Below are 18001 nucleotides of genomic sequence, written 5' to 3'. Positions count from 1 at the left end.
TTACTTTTTTTTCTCTTTTTTTTTCTCTTTTCTCTTATCCACTTAACTTATTTTTTCATTTGTGATTCACAGACACACACACACACACACAAACACACGCATATATTATAAATAAATAAATACATACAAATATATATATAAATATATATAAATAAAAATACATATATGTGTTTATTTATTTATATTTACAATATCATTTATATTAGTGGTCATATATCTCCATCCCCCACCCCCTCCCGCCCCCATAATAATACATCTCATTTCATTTTGTTTTTTTTTTCTGGATGTGTGTGTTTGTGTGTGTGTTTGTGTCTCTCTTCCTTTCTTCCTTTTTTTTTTTCCCCCCTCCCCCGTCTCACCGAAACAAAACAAAAAAAAACAACAAAAAAAAACAAAAAAACGGGCGCACTTGGCGGCTTTGTTTCACTCACTCCACTCACTCCACTCACTCACTCACTTTTTCTCTTCTTTTTAATGTATATATTTATATTTAATTATTATTTTTTTTTTGTTACCCCTCTCCTTTTATCTCACACAAACACGCAAAAACGCAAAAACGCGAACAGGAACGGTCGCGGTTTCATTCAATCAAATCAAACATTTTAAATTAAGAGCCCCAACCAAAAATCAAGCAAAACACCAAAAAAAAAAAGAAAGAAAAAAAAACACACACACACAGAGAGATAATTATTATATAATTATAAATGAGGAAAAGAGGGAAGGGTCTGGAAATATCAAAAGTTAAGCAAATAAAAATAAAAAAAAGAGGTGGGGGGAAAGGAAATTAGTTAAGGAAAAGGAGGGAAAATCAAAAACAAACAAAAACAAAAACAAAAAAAAGAAAAAGAAAACAACGGGCGACAACACTCCAAAACCAAAATAGAAAGAAAAAAAAAGAGGCAAATGGGTAAAAATGGGTAAAACAAAAAAAAGGATAAGTGGATAAAATGGGTAAAAATGGATAACGTGAAGATAAAACATGAAGAAACAAAAAAAAAACAGGAAAAAGAAACAAAAGTACGAAAAAAAAAAAGAGGAGAGAGAAGAGAGAAAAAGAGAAAGAGAGAAAAAAAAATAAAATTCATGTCAAATTCACACCTCATTTTATTTCCCCTTTTCTTTTTCTTTTCTTTCTTTTTTTTTTTTTTTGCTCCTTTCTCCTCCTCCTCCTTCCATCCCTCTTTCTTATTCACTTCCCTCATCCTTTTACCTTTTTCCCTTTTGCTTTTTTTTTCTCTTTTTCGTACGCATTTGATATTTCATTTGTTTTTTTTTTCTTGTTTTAAATTAAATAAAAAAAAAAAGATGAAAGGAAAAAAAAATGAGAAAAAAATAAAGGAAGGAAGGGGGAAAAGTAGAGGAAACCAAAAAAAAAAAACACATATTTTCATCGTGTTTTGTTCCTTCCTCCTTTTTCTTTTCCTCCTTTTTTCTTTTTCCTCATCCATTCTCATATCGCTCTTTCGTTCGCACTTTTCCCTCTGTCGTTGCTGTTGTTGTTGTTGCTTTTTTTTTTCGTTTATTTGTTTATTTGTTTTCATTTCATTTTCTTTTCTTTTTTTCTTCTTTTTTTTTTTTTTTGGGGAGGGGGTGTTTTACATAAACTGACTCAATGCCGTGGGGAAAACTCATAAGGAGCCCTTCACGGTGCAATAAATAAATAAGAAGAAAAAAGATTTTTTTTTCTCTTTGGATACACAAAGCAGTAGCGTGACTGCGCAATGATGTTCACCCCGTGGGAGCAATGCAGAGACGCTGCTGCGAAACTACGGGAAAGGAACGGTGATAATCGTGAAAAACAAAAAACAAAAAACAAAACAAAACAGCAAAAGAAATGAAGGTAACACACAAACACGCAAACCTGATTTAACGACAACGCAGGGAAGCCAAAAAGAAGAATCAAAAAAAACAAAAAGTAATGACAGAGTGAAAGAAGGATATATAATCAAAGAAAGAAAGAAAGACACGAAAAACAAAAAAAAACAAAAAAGGAAAAAAGAAGGAAAAAACAAAAAAACAAAAAAACAAAGAAAGAAAAAGAACACAGACAAAATAAGGATCGAGGTTGAAGAGGAAACTCACTCATTTCCCATCAAATCCACCAAAGAGCCCCCGAGCGTCGGTACTTGGCGACAATAAACCCCATTGAGCAGGCGGTGATGTCAGTTCGGCTTCCCCAAGAAAATCAGTGGCCTCAAGAGCTGCGGCGACTTCTTCCAGGCGAGGGCAAAATGGAAGGTGGCGGCGCTGAGTTGGCGCATTTTCAACCCATCCGTCACGGGAACATTTCATATTGTCATTTCCCCCAATATTGTCATCATTCGTAGCGTCTGTGCCGTCGAGGGGCTCCGCAGTTGATGCGACAGAAGAGGGAATCGCATGCCTGGTAATGTGTGCAAGAAGTCGCTCCACTGTAATGTCGGAATGTGTGACGCTCTCATCAGTAACATCATGCTCCGTAACGCCAGGGGCACTATTTTGCGCATCACCCTCATGATCCTTAGATGAGTGCTGCGTGAGGGAAAACCCTGACAAAACTGTCGTGGCTGTTGTCGATGATGATCCCTGCACGTCCTCTTCCTCCTCCTCTGTTGGAGTTGCACCAGTTGCCGGCTTAGCCGTGGATAGTAATTGAACTGAAACAGCCTGATTCGCATCCTTACCAGGAAGTTTCCCAACACGGAAGGCAACACGGTCACCAGTGCTGAGCGCACGGAACCCCTGCATTCGGATGTATGACTGGTGCACGAACACATCACCGACCGTTACGGGCGTCCTCAGTAATGTGGCTTGGGGTGGTGATGCGGTTTGTTGCGAGTTTTGGCCATCAGCATCACTCACAGATCCCGCCCTGTTATCCACATCGGGCGGGATGACCTGCAGATGATGTGTTGCCGTAAGGAAACCGAAGCCACGCATCGGGTTGTACCGCTTTACGACTCCCTCATACCACTCCCCAAGTTGATACATCATTCCGTTTCCGCGGCGGGATGGCAAAGTAGTGGGCAAAGATGACGGGGCTCGCGCTGCTGTCAACGCCGCTCCGGGAGGCATCGGCCCTCCTGCTGTTGGTGCCGGACCATGTGGCAGAACAACATAAATTGGCTGTGAAGAGGGCGGCGGTGGCGACATGGAAAGATTCCAAGCACACGCTGGCATGGCACCCGGTGGCAATGGGCTCATATTGCTGGTACTGTTAATACTGCTGTTCCCACTCATTGTGGGATGTTGTTGAGGATGGGGATGGAACTGATGCACGTTACCACCACCACCGCTGGTGATAATTATGCCACTGTGGCCACGAAACCCGAGTTGACTGTTGGGGCTGGAGTGTTGGACGCTGGGGCTGCTGCCGGTGAGGCTCGGTGGGGTCGAAGCTGCGGATCCGCGCGAGGGCGGCGGCGGTGAGGCTATTTTACCGAGCGGAACCGCGGCTTGCCACGACGCCGTGGGATCTGAATAAAATGTCGTTAATGTCCGTTGACCCGGCGGAGTCGCCACAGGAGGGCCGCCCATCGAAGCGTTGAAGGGGGCAACGGCATTAAATGAAACTAACGGCACGCCGTTGACACTGCATGGTGTCGTGTGAAAAAGCATAATGGCTGGCCTGGTAGTATCCCCTGTCGCTCAATATAAGTTGCAAAAAGAGGAAAAATGAAGTAAACAAGTTGCTTTGTTTTTTTCCTCACACACACACACTTCTTCCCGCTTCACTGATGTAGTCTGACAGCCGTGTACCGAATCCTCTGCTTCTTCTCCTTGTGTTCCTATAGGTTACTGAGTGGAAATAATCCCTAACGGACGCTGAACCACAAAGGTGGGTCGCAGTTGCTTCTAAAGTTCCAAGTATTCACTCACGTCCTGAACGCACTTCTTCTTTCCCTTACTCTTTGTCCCTTCTTGGTTTAATTTTTTTTTCTCTTAATAAACACGCAATGTAACAAGTGAATGCACTCTGAAAATGTATGTATATATATATGTATATATATATACTTTACACTGTGTTACAGAAAAATGAAAATGAAAATTGAAGATGGAAGATGGAAATAGATATGAAGGGAAAGGAAGGAATTGCGTGGGAAAGGCCCACAGAATGCAGAGACTTAAGGGAGTAGGGTAAAAACAAAACAAAAACAGAGAAAACGAACAATGAAAGAAAATATAGAGTATGCGTCCGCGCTCGCATATACGTGCACTAAGCGGCATGTTAACCAAAAGGGAAGAGCACCCGAGCATGGGGTGCATAGGCATAGTAAGGTAAAACAATAGCAAAAATAACGGTAAAAATAACAAATGAAAACAAAATGTTTAGATCCAGGAATTAGGGAGAAACTGTACACGCATGCTTTAGCACATACTCAAAAATGAACGAAAAAAAAGGAAGTGGCCCTTAAAAAGGATTGAAAATAACAAGGGTATTACACAAACGGATAAACAAGGCATATATACGGGTCACCGTGAGCAACCTTTGCGATTGTTAACGAGCTGTTACGACAGGTTTGATCATCTGTGGGATCGTGAGCATGCCTCCCAGAACAACAGCAACAGCGGTAAATGCTGGGCTGTCAAGCAACAAACGAACCAACAACATCTAGTCCACACCGGCAGCACACCACGCGGGTGTTACTCTGTTGATTCAATGCCCCACGGAGTTTCTGCTGCACCTCCTGTCGGGCGGCGTCTGCAGTTTCCACCGCCGCACAAAGTTTCTGCAAGTCCGCCTTAAGAGACTGTAACTCTCTGCGGCGGAAAGATATGTTCTCCGATGAGCTCCGCACAAAAGCCTCACGTTGATCTTGCTGCTGCCGAAGTCGCAGCCGAAGCGACTCTACACAACCTTCACCATCGCATTGGTCTTCGGCAGATGCCTCGCCTCCCTTACCTGCAACATTGTCAGTGTTACTCTCCTTTTCTACGCTGTCAGTTCCGGCACCGTTGCGGTTTTGATTCGCCTCCCCCACCACCGTTGCGGTGAGGTCCTGCAACCTCGTCTGCAACCCCGCAACTTGGCACCGGAGCGCCTCAGCTTCCAACACTCGCTGCTCAGCAACGGCAGACAAATTCTCCAAACTGTTCTGCGGATTCCACCACTGCAATAACGCAGCCTGCACAGCCGCAGCACGTCGTGAATATTCACGTCGCTGTCCCTCAATTTTGCGACGTAGTTCCCGGTCCCTCGCTTCACCTTCACGCCGCGGCCGCCGCACTGCCTCAAGGTGACTCTGCTGAGATCCCGCCTCTTCCCGCTGTTGATCGAGCAGCGACCGAAGGCGAGTGATTTCGCGATGGAGAGCGTCGAGACGCGGCTGCTGCTGCCCACGAATAAACTCACGATGTGTACTGTTAACTTCCTGTTGTTGATGAATCGCTTGTGTGAGTTGGTTGAAACGAGCCTCCTCCTGTTGCAGAGCCTCCTGCGAGCGCCGCAGGGCAACCTGGAAGTTGTGAAGGGCATCTGTAGCCGTGTGATCCAAGGAACTGAGCATCACGGATAGCTCCGAAAATAATGACAATAATAGTAATAATAATAATAATGACGGAAAAAATAGATAATCTGTCGGATTAGCCTCTGTCAATAAATGCGCGCACACAAACACACACACACACACACACACACCTTTCTTTGTTCTGTCGATTCTATTGAGGGAATTTCGTCCTTGCCTGCTATCAGTATAGAAAATGATGGGGTTGAAAACTTCGCGACGTTAAGACGACGACAATGTGGCCCTGTTGCAAGCAACAAAATGGACTTCGCAAATGGCAGTGTACACACACACAAACACAAACACAAAAACGCATACGAGAGGCGAACACAACAGCAGCAATTGGATCAATAATCAGGAGTGCCTCACACCACTCAGCGTGTAACATTAAGCAATACCATATGTATACACACACAGACCAATAACAATCAAAATGCACCAACACAACCAATTCACCTGTATTGTACATCAATGGTCAAAACTAGAATGCGCCACGCATATGCCCGCCGCCCCAACCATGAACACATCAGCAGGCAGTGGAAAAAAAAAAAAGTACTGCTAGACAAACGACCCCAGAGGTAACCGATGGAATACACGCAAGTTGCGTGCAAAAACGAGGGCGCCGCAGTATGATCTTTAAAAACGAGAAAAAAAAACGTGGTTACAAGGGGATGGAAGGGGAACAAAAACGACGACAAAAGTAATCTCTAACGACTATACAGCAAGTTAAGTTGGATATTCCTCTATCCACTTGGCGTCGTCAGCAATCTTATTTTGAAGAAATATAACCCATGGAGATCACTTCAGTTCCCAAAATAGAAATATTAAAATGACTGGCTCACACAAACCCATCATTTCATCGGTCTCCCCCACGTCTCCCACTTGCAACTGCTTCACTACATCTCCTCACATCAACTACAAAACAACATAAAATCGAGCACGTGGGAGCTTAAACACAAAACACACAAAAAAAACTATAGGGAAATCAATCTATAAGAAGAGAAACAGACGCCATTTGAAACAAATGACGCTCAACTTACCTGAACTCAATGGCACCACCGCTCGAGTCAAACTCAAACGCTGGACAGAGTGGAAGCGAAACCTCCACATCGTTGAAGGCGACGCCACAGTCCACACCACTCCGCACAAACCGAATGGTCCGGGCAGCCACGTCCAGAACACACGTAACCTCCTCATCCACGAGTATGGGGCCTGAGCACATAAAACTAGGATACGGCACATCAGCCATGGAGAGCCGAGGGCAATACAGCGTCCCGCGACCCAAGTGAAGGAAATAACAGTTTGGGTATGACAAGGAGTTCAGCGCCGGGGAAAACACCTCAAGGGGCAACTGCGCGTCAGAAAGTCCCACAAGAAGATTAGTGCAAGGTGCAACAGCTCTTATGGTGTAGGTGAAACACGGCGGAGAGCATGATGAAAGTGCGCTGGCTGGAGCTGCACGATGATCCATCGAGAAGCTCTTGTGATTAAGCGCACCCAGTGCTGAACAAGATATGATGTCAACAACAGAGGGCAGCGGCAATCGGCGGATGCCGGCGCCACTTTCCGACACTTCAAGTCTGCCGCCCACAGCGCCAAAAGTGTGTCGAGACCGCACATCACCAGTGCGCGACCGCCTGGGGGGCGATAACGGCGACTGTGCCGGCCCGAGCTGTTGCAACGCGTGATCCTCATCACGTGACGACGGAGTCACTTGCCTCAACGCCATCGGCTCTGCGGACACCGAAGCGTTGCCAGCTTCTTCAAACTGCGGGTGCGTAGAAACCGTCGCAGGGTCTGACGAAGGCCCCGCCCAGTTGCTGAGGTCAGCCATGGCTAACAATGTCTCGAGACGCTCCTCCAAAGCCACTGTTAATGCAGGGATGAGCGGATCCCCAATGGCAACGTTGGAAGCAGATAACACATTGGACGCGGGTGGACTCCCCCCTTGCCCTCGTCCCTCATCTATTTTCTGCATGGCGAAGCGCAGTAACCGCTGCTGTTGCTGCAAACACTCTACCAACCGCTTATCCATGCCACGAAGCACCCCGTCGGCAGCTGCTTGATAGGACAGAGACTCGAAGTACGGCAAGACTACATTTAGCGTGGATACAGCTTCGAGGAGCTTCACCACGCAGCCCAGCGTAAGAGCTGCATCTGCCACTTGTGGCGCTGTGCCACGTCGTGTGGGTGGCGAGTTGACTAAATGCGTCAGTTGGTACTTGTCGTCATGTGGCTGTTGGGGCTGCTCCTCCGGCACTCCATAACCCCCAGCAGACGTGAGCGCACTCACCGCATCGACTACTTTTGTCTGCAACGCAGCCAGGTGCGGTTCCAACCGCTCCTCTATGCACTTAACAAGATCTGATGTCGCCGATTCCGTGCAGGTGTACGATGGTTCCGGTGACGGCGCAGTTTCTCCGTTCGCCTGCGCATTCTCCTGCTCACCACGTGATAGCGAAGAACTGGGCCTGTCAACTGCATGGGGCACGGTACCATTGCGCACACTAGGAGATCGCTCCTCACCATCATCACCCTTTTTACAAGGAAACAGGAACTGTTGAGGGTTATGCCCCCCACCATTACAGTGGTATGAATCATGATGATGAGTCGACCTATCATCATTATTAACGTCGTCACACTCGTTTAAGAGCAAACTCGTGGTGTCACCAGGCAACGGAACTGGTTCATCTTCGGGGAGTGGTGGGTCGTGCCGTTGCCGCTGTTTCTGCCTCTGCTTTTTAGTTTGTTTTTGCTTGGGGCTCAGTTGAGCTGGCGAATCATGCAGTACTCCCTCCGATCCATGCTGTTTCTGCTGCAAGTCTGCAACAGTTGTCCGCAGCCTTGCCACCTCTGCGCTCGCTTCTCGTAGAAGTGCCTCTGCGTGCCGACCCCGTGCAAGTTCTCCCTGCAAGTGCTTTCGGGAGGCCGCCAAGCTTCCGCGACTATCCTCTGCCTCTAACAACAACTCCTCCTGCAACGCATTTAAGGTCCGACGCAACCTCAACACTTCGGCCCGTTGCGTCTCGGCAACTGCGGCCATGGCAACACGCTCTTGAAGCAACTGTTGCTGGAGCTCTCGGTATTGCCGTCTGTAACCGTCGACTTCCTTTTCTATCTGAGCGGTGGTCGAAGCGGCGGAGGCATCTCGTGCCGCGAGAATTTCTTCGTAGCGTTCCGCCTGCTCTGTGAGTTCGCGCTCCTTTTCCTTGTAACGACGCTGAAGCTCTTCACACCTGGCCTGAGACTGCTGAAGCGCCTTCGCCTGCCTCTTTGCCTGTCTCCTGGCCTCTTGTCGCTCACCATCCACCAAGCTCGTTGCCTCTTTAAGTTGGCGTTCCATCTCCGCAACCCGCTCTTCTACAAGTTGATGACTTTGTGACTCACGACAGAGAGCTTCATCCCGCTCTCTCAGCACCTGGTGATGACCGCTCAGTTCGTATTGTGCCTCCTGCAGGCGGGCAGCCAGTGTCGCCTCGGTTTGCCTACTAGCTTCCGCTGCGGCTTCCAACTCCCCAACACGCTCCTTCATGAGAGACTCAACCTTCCGGCGCTCCACAGCAATAGTCATGTTCTCCATCCGCAGCCGCTCCACTTCAATGGAAAGCACCTCCACCTGCCGATCACGCAGCTGTAAGTCCTCTAGCGCTTCGCGACCTGAAGCGGACACACCCGCGAGCGCCTGCTGAGCTGCGTGTAACTGCCCCTCCAGAGCCCGCACTCGTTCCGCTGTGGCTCGAGCCTCTTCAACTGCCCGAGTCTCTGCTGCTCGGGCATCTTGCAACTGCCGCTCCATCAGACGCCACTCACGTTCCTGCAACCTTTGCCCGCGTTGTGCCACTCGCCGCACCTCACCTTCGTAATACTTCTCGAGTAGATGCGCTCCACCCCACTCCGAGTCGCCCGGGCGCCTGCTATTGAAAGGTCTCTGCGGTTGTGATAACTGTGGCGACTGCGACTGCGACTGCGACTGCGACTGCGACTGCGACTTCGGCTGCTGCTGCAATTGTGGCCGCGCTAGCTGGGGTTGCGCTTGTTTAGCCGGTGACGGCGGTGGTGACAGTTGCGGCTGTGGTTGTGGCTGTGGTGATGTGGCCTCCTGCTGCAGTTGGGGACTTGTTGAGAGGAGTTGTTGCTGACGCTGCCGTCGAGGTGGGCTAAAAAGCACGACCTCTTGCCGTGTCGCAGTACTGAGGCTCCGCAGTGAAGCGGAACGGCTACAGGCGAGACTCCCCGGTTGTTCTTGCAGGGCCTGCACACGGAGGTTCTTCCACGATTCTAGTTGCTGAAGGTAAATCCGGCCGCGTTGGAAAGCCTCCTCCTCCACGCAAGATCGTTTTGCAACAGCGCCAATCCCCGAGCAGTCAACGTAACTGGTGCCGCTGGCGTATGAGGCAAAAGAACGATCCCCACCGCTTTTTTTACAACTGTCACCACTACAAGCACTTACATCTCCAACAGCAACTTCATTACCTATCACAGTTCTGTCACTCCCCGACCACATCACAGTTCCGTCTGTAGGCACCGCGCGTGGGGGACTGGTACTATCACTACTACACGTAGTACTCTGTGGTAAAGATGCAGCAGACTCCCTTCGGATGCTATGCGTACGACTGCGAGAACCAATTGGTGTTGACATGCGCACACGCTGTTTTGTTCGGAAACGCTGTTGGGGACGTCAATCAAGGCACCGGAGACGTGGCAGTGATGGACAAAAAAAAACGGCGGAGACTCTCTTACACTCGTTTTCGTTAACCGTATTTGCCCTCAGTTCCTCCTCTCCTTGCCCACCAAAGCAGCAAAAACGAAAGGGGAGAAATAAAAATGCGGGTGTATAAAAAACACTAATGCTCTGTAAAAAAAAAAAAAAAAGAAAGCACCCTCACACGTAACAATTATACACACGAGTAAATTTTTCTGTCCCACCACCACCACCACCACCACTTCCCCGTGCACTATTGTATGTTCGCCTCTTCTCCTAATGTCGTGTTGCTGTTGCTGTTGCTGCTGCTGCTTCTGCACCCCTGCGATCTCCACTGCTGGCTTTTATTTATTTATTGATTTATTTATTGTTCGTTCGTTTGTTTGTTTGTTTGAGGATGAAAAGGAAGAGGAGAGAAAAAAGGGTGTACGAAGATGAGGGAGAGGGGAAGAAAAGAAACGTTAACAAAAAGTGGACAAATAATCATTCAAACAATTGAATGAAAGCAAGTGAATGATGGGCAGGGAAAGTTACTAGAGCTAAGGAATGAAAAGCAGAAGCTTGTGATTCGCAAAACTCTTTCACCTTCAAAATGTGTGGGGTAGAGGGGTGTGGTAAAAAAGAAAAAAAGGGGAAAGAAACGTCTCAATATTTCAAAAAACGACAGCACAACCCAGTAAAGTACTGAGTCATATACATATACATATACATATATATATATATATATGTATATGGGGAAGGCATTATTTGTCCTAAAAGTACCCCACTTACTTTAGGCGGAAGAAATGCAATATATGACCAAAGGATTCGTGACTATAAAGACCCTTTGGGAAAGGAGGGGAAAAATGCGAACAGTGAATAAAAGGACAAAAACAAGGAGCATTAGTGGTCACAATGCACAATCATATAAATATGTGTTTATTTATTTTGGGACCGTATATTTTCTTTTTGTTCCGCCCGAATCCTTCTTTCTACGCCTCTTTGGGGTCACCTCGGCATGCACCGTTGAATTTATAATCCAACATGCAATGTTGCTTGTGAAACTTATCAGCTCAAAACTATATCCCACGTGCTTGTGTTAAATTGGGTCACGGTCATACAATATCATTACCTTTGCTGCCGTTACTCTCACAGCTGATGAACCTCCAAAACTGTGCAAAAATAAATATTTAAAAACGCCTCTGATCGCTTTACCATGTTCTTATTTTCTTTTCTTTTTTCCACCTTCTTTCTTTTTCTTTAAAAAAAAAAAACATTTTAATTTATTTTGCCTTACTTCACCCATATATATATATATATATCCACACACACACACACACACACAATATCACGTGCCCTCATTCCTCTTTACACACCCCACCGTATTTCATCACTACACAAATGCAACAACATTTAGCACTCAATTCATCCTCTCACTGGCCTCGTTCAATCATAGGCAATAGAGCAAACAAAAAAAAAAACCTCCTTTCTTTTTTTTTATATATCTTCATTTTCGTCCGTTCACCACCGTGTAAAATTTAAAAAAGAAAACCTGCAACCAAACTAAAACAAAAAAGACGTGGACAAGTGATGTGCACGGCAAATGTCGCACGGAAGCAACTGTTGCTGTATCTCCATCTGGCACCGAAACAAAAAGAAAAGAAAAAGTACACGTTTATATAAACATAAGAAAGAAGGGGGGACGAAAAAAAAAAAAAGAAAAAGTAGAATAGAATGTGGACTGAAAGAAGGGGAATGCAGAGGCTGGTTGAGTAGGTAAGTAGAAATACTTTTTTAAAAGATATATATATTTATATATATATATATATATATATATATATGCCTGTGCCGCAACATCACAAGTCGCAATCACCAAAAGCGTATATGTCCCGCAGGTCCACTACTATATTTGAACGGTGACAACGCCCAATATTTACTCTTCTGTTACACTCTAGTACACCAACACAATACATATAGAAACACATACATGTATATGTACATGGTTCTATATGTATAAATAAATAAATAAATATATATATATATATATATATATATGCACGCACGCACAAATAAGATCACACACCGCAGTGCTTACGTTACAGATCATCATCATCGTCGAGTTTCGTTCCAACGGCAATACGCGGCGGAGCCCGTGACGCCTCGCTTTTAATTGGTCGCTCAATATAAACACATTCCTTCGGAGGAAACAAACTCGACTGCCCGTCGCGTATACATGCGGGAATACTCATGACTGCACGGCATCGAGGGCACATGGCAAGGCTGGTGTTTTGTGGTAAGATGAGTACACTGCGGCATTGAACACATGAAACGCTGAATTGCCTCACGGGCGTCACGGAGGCACAAAGCGGGCAGCGGACGGAAGGGGCCCCGATGGGATACGCGAGGGTTACTTGACAACTCTGGCAAATAATTTGTCCCGTGCAGCGCGGGGCAGGAGGCATAATCCCTAATTATTTTATTTGCTTCTACTGTATGCTACTTTTTTTATTTAGAACAAACCGTTCACACTAGGCCAGAGTTCTATATTTCTTTTTCACAGGTTTGCTTATGTGGTTGCTCTTACTGGTGTTTAGGCTGTTTGCTCGTTTGTTTCTAGCACCTTCAATCCTGCCTTATTTTGTGGTTCCTATTTTCATATACAGCCAATCAAACACAACACGTGTGAAAGACATACCACAAATAAGAACCGAGATGAGAGATGGGAGCAGTTGAATTATATGAAGAGATAGCGTTATTATAGATTTATTTTATATGCTTCTACCAGTTCGGCAATAGCAGTGGAGTATACGCACAACCGGTGCTCGTACATTAAGGTAGAGAAGGGGAAGGACCTGCATTAAAGCAACGAGATAATTCAAGGGCATCATATCAAGTCGCTATTTTACCCTCACTACACGCAACGGATTAACCACGCATCGGTCTCAAGCCCAAAAGAAAGGAGTAAAAAAACCAACGGGGGAAGTGTGGAAGCATTAATGTACCGGCAGAAAGCGAAGGTATAACTAACCATACAAGTCCTTAAATAGATATGTAAAGTCTCTGATCTCAAACAAAAAGAACACAACGTAGGCCCTCACAAATACGCGCGGCCACTTCCCTATTCATCAAAACTCTGGTAAGGAAAAGATTAGATGAAGTGAAACCCTTCAAAACAACGCCACTTAAAGCATTACGGTCCATTCACCCACGCAATAACGCGCTAGTCATGCCAACATCCTTTACTTCTACCGTTTTTCTACTGAACCTTCAAAAAAAAAAAACGGAGGATGGAAGGGAGGGAGGAAAAGAAAAAACAGAAGAGAAGAGAAAAAGAGGGAAGGGAAAATGAAATGTGATTTACACATGTGGAGAGGAATAAATCCCATGCTTCACAATAACAGAAATGCAGTTGCACAAAACGGCGAATGGAAACAACTGATAAAGCAAAGAGTAAGTGCAGTAAGTAAATGTTAAAAGAAAGGAGAAAGAATCATTACAACAGATACTAAAGAGAAAAGAGAAAAGGGAAAATCAAACCAAAGCAAAGCAAATCAAAGCAAAGCAAAAGCAAAAGCAAAAAGAATGATATGTAATGTTGAATACAAAAATATATGTCCCACACCCCCTTGAAACAAAAGCAAAAACAAAATGTCCAATAAACATCCGCGACCATCACCCAAGTTAAAGACTTATTTTTCCTTCCTTAAGCTTTGATGTGAGCAATTTAGGCTACCGTCACCACAGCTCATATTGATTCCACCGGCATGAAGAAGAGTTTAAATCACATTGGTACCTTTTTTTTTTTCATTAGTAACATGTTATGCTTTTCTTCTCAGCCATTCTGCCTTGCCTGTTGCTGTTGTGAATGATTGTCGATAGTGTCTTTAATAATTTATTATTATTATTATTGATATTCGACATTTACATGTTTACACATTTTTTTTTTACGGTACATTTGCTCGTTGCTGACTTCGTAGTGTTTGGTGCGTCTTTTGTCGCAATATCCTTCACTGAACACGCGAACTGGAAGTCCCACAACTACGCACGGTTAAACATGTTTAAAAAAGAAAAAAGAAAGAACCCCCACATAAGTATTACTGACAGTAAGTGAATATAAGTGAGAAAGCGAAGAACATTTTTTTTTTTGAAAAACGAAAAGAAAAAGTAGAAAGAGTCGACTCCATATGCAGAAATATCAACATAAAACTGCTTTCACACGTTAAGGGAAGAAAAAAAAAAAGGAGGTCCCGCGGGAAGCGGTGGTACATTAATATCGATTGTGGCGGTAATAAGTAACAACAACAGCTGCAGGAGCGCTCATTCACTCCAGCACCACCTCCACGCTATTCCCTGTAAAATATATTTGACTGCCCGCTGAGCATCTGCGCCATGGCAGCGCATCCATCATCTGCATCATCGTCTTCACTGTCGTCATCATTACCCTCCAAAGCTGTGCCAGCGTGTGTGGGCGACATGTGAAACCCCTCCCGCTCCACGTCCAAATCCGGACTTCCCGCATCTTGAGCTTTGATGTCTTCCAACATTCTCTCCAATCGGCGCTGTTGCCCAACAAAGCGCGGGGTGACACCAATGAAATAACGCATGCCATCATGCTCCACACGGCGTATAACGTAGCGATCCACCCGGAGTGGCGCTCCGGTTGTGGGGTCACGCACCCAATACACATCCTCCTCACTGGCTTCGCGGGTCTTGAGTGAAATTATTTTGATCCACGAGAGAAGAACCTCTTCCACATTGGTTGCCCGATGGGACACAGTGTCCAGTTGATGTTGTTGTTGCCGTCTTTCATTAGGTCCCGCACTCACACAGTCGCGGTCGAAAGGAATGCACACCCAGAAGGCATTCGGTGGGGCCTCGCCCGGATCCTGTAGAAGTAAATTAGTGGGGTGACTGCTTGCAAAACTCTCCTGACTTTTTTGCTGCCCACCGGGTGTCGTCGGTTCCATAGGTGTGGAGGCGCTGGTCACACTTTTCTTGCTGTGCACACATATCGCCTCGAGTAACGTGGACGAAGATGTTGCGGATGTTCCGTGCAGTGACAGCCGTTGTTGCTGATCAGCGATCTCCACGGGAGTGCTGCAACGGAGAACGTCACCCTGATAAAGCCCCATACTCGGCATGTCCTCAGCCACAATGAACACATCATTGGCGAGCTCTGGCTCCGGCATTGGCATACCACCGCGCAAAAGACCACGGTAATTCCACGGGCGTGGTACTGGCAAAAGATTATTGTCAACCGTCTGTGTAAGCTTCTGAGCGAGCATAAGACACCCCCGCCGAGCGTACGCGGCACTCGCCCAAATGCACAGCCGACCACCTTCCACCCAAATGCGGAAGCGGTTCCGTCGTGTTGCCAAAAGCGACGTGGCCTGGAAGGCTTCACGCTGCGGGGACGCTTCGGATGGTCCACCGCCTGCAGAGTCGGAGGCGCCTTCAAGCGCCCACGGCGGGACGCGCACATGTGACATACTCGTAACGGAGGGATGTGTTAGTGGTGCCGCCTGCACATTCACGCCCGACATGAGGAGAATCGGAATGGTACCATCAGAATTGGTGTTCTGTGCCGGGTGGAGCCTTAGTGACTGTGCCTCCGCCGGATCAAGGAAAAGTTGGTGGGCAGAAATGGCATTGGGTACATCCTCTTCAAAAAGGTACAGTATATCTGCCTCACAACGGGAAGATGCCTCCACCGCCTCGCGAGTTCCCTCAGTGCCGTGGAATGAACCCACACGCCTTCCCGCTCCTCCGCCCCGGCGCGGTGCACCGGCTTCCAACAAGCCACGAAGACGCACTCGCATCTCCCGCACAAACTGTAGCATCGGGATGTTTGATATGGGTGTCCGAAGAATCATGGGAACCATTGGAATGTATGGAGCTCGGATACGGGCCTCAATACATTGTCGGACGTACATGTGGACAGCAAGCATCACTACGTTACCCAATATCTGGTCGCCGACATCCTTGTCAACGAACATTGTGGCCTTCAGCATATGCTGCTCCATCACTTCGCCATGCACAGTCACTGGGATTATGGAGGGAAGAAGCCCAAACATACCGAGCACCTTAACCGTTGAACCAAGGAACTCAACCCCAGTCTCAGATGCAGATTTGTGTGCCTCGGACCGCGACACAATTGCACATGGAATAGGACGAAGGTAATAGGCACTCGATGAAGTTACATGCGTACCACACGCATTGCGGTGCGTGTGCTGCTCCCTTCCCTTCATGAAGGCCAAAGCATCAGTGTAGCCACTGGTGTAAGCGCCGGAAGCAAATCCAAAATATTCCTCGTACGAGCGGCCACCAGCAGTCCCATAATCGCTTGATTTCTCCGGTCTTTGCAGTCGCTGCTTTCGCTGATGGTGCTGTTGCTGGCGGATCTGCTCTTCGTATCGTGTCCGAAGCTCCTCATCCGTTTCACACATGCAGTACTCGGTCTCGCGCACGAGTCTGTGATATAGTCCTGAGATATCATCCGTGAAGAATGTCTCAAAGTGTCCGACCTTTGCGGAATCATCTGAATCAGTTATGTTGATATTACGGACGTGGGCGGTCGTTTGACAATAATAATCGGATTCCCAATCCGTGTCGGCGGGGCGTGTTGCTCGATAGTAATATTTGGCGGTGCGGTGGTGCTTCGCCTGGAATAAATGCGTAAAAAGAGGGCAGCTCTCACTCGGAAAGAACTCACTGGTAAGAGGAACTAAAATAACTTCACTCCGCCTATTGCGCCCATGACGATGGCTATACAAACCGCGGTGTTGTGTTTCCCTGCTCGGCAGTGCTCCCATATTCGTCACACACACACACACACACACACCTCACGAAAAAATTAATGTAAAGAAAAAAAAAGGAACTACCACACACACCTCTCCTCTCCTCTCCTCTTTATCTCTGTTGGGTCCCTTCCGTTCTAAATTCCTCTCTTTACAAATCTGTCTTTTTTTTTCCTCCTTCTTTACTTGGGTCTCTTCTCAAGGAAAAAAAAAGACAAAAATCCAACAAACCCCTAACCCTTAACCCCACTCCTCCCCGATCTCAACTGATCAAATTACAAAGAAAAAAGACACTGAAAAAACGGCACCCGCTCCACAATGTAGGGAAAGGTTTTTAGTCAAACGGAAAAAAAAAAGCAGAACGATTTTGTTTTCCTTTTAAAAAAAAATGGTCAACAAGAACCCTAAAGTCAATGCTATTATTATTATTATTAAAACAACTGATGTCAAGAGTAAGCTACTTGGAAATACCTTTATATTCTAACTTGTACGCCTCCCCCAATATATATTTATTTATTTATAACTATACCTCCTTATATTATTGGATTTACTTGTTTTCACCCCGTCACTTTCTTCTTTTTTTTTCCTTCTCTCACTTTTTTTAGAAAAAAAAAAGGTTTGAATTGCTTTATTTATCTCCTGTCAATCCCTCCCTTTCCACCCTTGATGGAATAACCGCGAGTAGTAAATTAATGGCGCAATGACGGTGGCGACTTGTGGTGAAAGCGAATAGATCGATGGCGCAAAGAAAAAAAAACTCCTTCAATTCCTCACCTTTTATATAAAAACAAATGTGTATAAATATATATGTCTGCACAAGAAATGTGTGGCGCGGCACGATATATTAATAAGAAAACTAATACGGATGTGAATGTGTTTGTATAAACCACAGAACAAAGAAGCGATAGCACGTGTGTGTTGTATATCTTTTTATATAATTGCGCCGTCCCCGGATCCCTCTTTCTCTCTCCGTCCTTTTCCCTCTTTTTTTTTTCTTCCTTCCTTTTTTTTTTCTATTCGGGGTCCCCCTCCAACCACAA

At 46.1% G+C, this 18001-nt stretch overlaps 5 protein-coding genes across 5 annotated transcripts, besides 35 other annotated features; all 5 read right to left on the bottom strand.

The window, feature by feature from the left end:
• Positions 1 to 18001: part of a sequence feature (sequence corresponds to BAC RPCI93-6H23) that runs on past both edges of the window.
• Positions 5 to 61: a sequence feature (A-rich).
• Positions 68 to 101: a microsatellite.
• Positions 102 to 185: a microsatellite.
• Positions 362 to 397: a sequence feature (T-rich).
• Positions 424 to 458: a microsatellite.
• Positions 469 to 510: a sequence feature (AT_rich).
• Positions 642 to 666: a microsatellite.
• Positions 684 to 706: a sequence feature (AT_rich).
• Positions 805 to 837: a sequence feature (T-rich).
• Positions 983 to 1080: a sequence feature (T-rich).
• Positions 1115 to 1149: a microsatellite.
• Positions 1152 to 1284: a sequence feature (GA-rich).
• Positions 1290 to 1378: a sequence feature (T-rich).
• Positions 1507 to 1581: a sequence feature (A-rich).
• Positions 1948 to 2042: a sequence feature (T-rich).
• On the bottom strand, positions 2083 to 3597 carry Tb927.8.7820 (hypothetical protein, conserved; the record flags this gene model as incomplete). The annotated part of the gene is made up of 1 exon (XM_842516.1): positions 2083 to 3597. One exon carries the CDS (start codon positions 3595 to 3597, stop codon positions 2083 to 2085), a length of 1515 nt encoding a protein of 504 aa, XP_847609.1.
• Positions 3962 to 3992: a microsatellite.
• Positions 4260 to 4305: a sequence feature (T-rich).
• Tb927.8.7810 (hypothetical protein, conserved) lies at positions 4566 to 5486 on the bottom strand (the record flags this gene model as incomplete). The annotated part of the gene is made up of 1 exon (XM_842515.1): positions 4566 to 5486. One exon carries the CDS (start codon positions 5484 to 5486, stop codon positions 4566 to 4568), a length of 921 nt encoding a protein of 306 aa, XP_847608.1.
• Positions 5503 to 5535: a microsatellite.
• Positions 5587 to 5617: a microsatellite.
• Tb927.8.7800 (hypothetical protein, conserved) lies at positions 6520 to 10122 on the bottom strand (the record flags this gene model as incomplete). Its single annotated transcript, XM_842514.1, has 1 exon — positions 6520 to 10122. The coding sequence occupies one exon, from the start codon at positions 10120 to 10122 to the stop codon at positions 6520 to 6522; it is 3603 nt and encodes a 1200-aa protein (XP_847607.1).
• Positions 10406 to 10427: a microsatellite.
• Positions 10471 to 10503: a microsatellite.
• Positions 10529 to 10579: a microsatellite.
• Positions 10876 to 10917: a microsatellite.
• Positions 11424 to 11454: a sequence feature (AT_rich).
• Positions 11488 to 11509: a microsatellite.
• Positions 11966 to 12005: a microsatellite.
• Positions 12132 to 12219: a microsatellite.
• On the bottom strand, positions 12261 to 12626 carry Tb927.8.7790 (hypothetical protein, conserved; the record flags this gene model as incomplete). The annotated part of the gene is made up of 1 exon (XM_842513.1): positions 12261 to 12626. One exon carries the CDS (start codon positions 12624 to 12626, stop codon positions 12261 to 12263), a length of 366 nt encoding a protein of 121 aa, XP_847606.1.
• Positions 13434 to 13510: a sequence feature (CT-rich).
• Positions 13693 to 13736: a microsatellite.
• Positions 14048 to 14073: a sequence feature (AT_rich).
• Positions 14508 to 16976, bottom strand: Tb927.8.7780 (hypothetical protein, conserved; the record flags this gene model as incomplete). The annotated part of the gene is made up of 1 exon (XM_842512.1): positions 14508 to 16976. One exon carries the CDS (start codon positions 16974 to 16976, stop codon positions 14508 to 14510), a length of 2469 nt encoding a protein of 822 aa, XP_847605.1.
• Positions 16983 to 17005: a microsatellite.
• Positions 17054 to 17073: a microsatellite.
• Positions 17462 to 17484: a sequence feature (AT_rich).
• Positions 17916 to 17979: a sequence feature (A-rich).

Source organism: Trypanosoma brucei, chromosome 8 (genome assembly GCF_000002445.2).
Source record: "Trypanosoma brucei brucei TREU927 chromosome 8, complete sequence".
Classification (NCBI taxonomy): domain Eukaryota; phylum Euglenozoa; class Kinetoplastea; order Trypanosomatida; family Trypanosomatidae; genus Trypanosoma; species Trypanosoma brucei.
The sequence above is the reverse complement of the archived record's forward strand: the minus strand, read 5'-3'. Positions and strand labels throughout refer to the sequence as shown.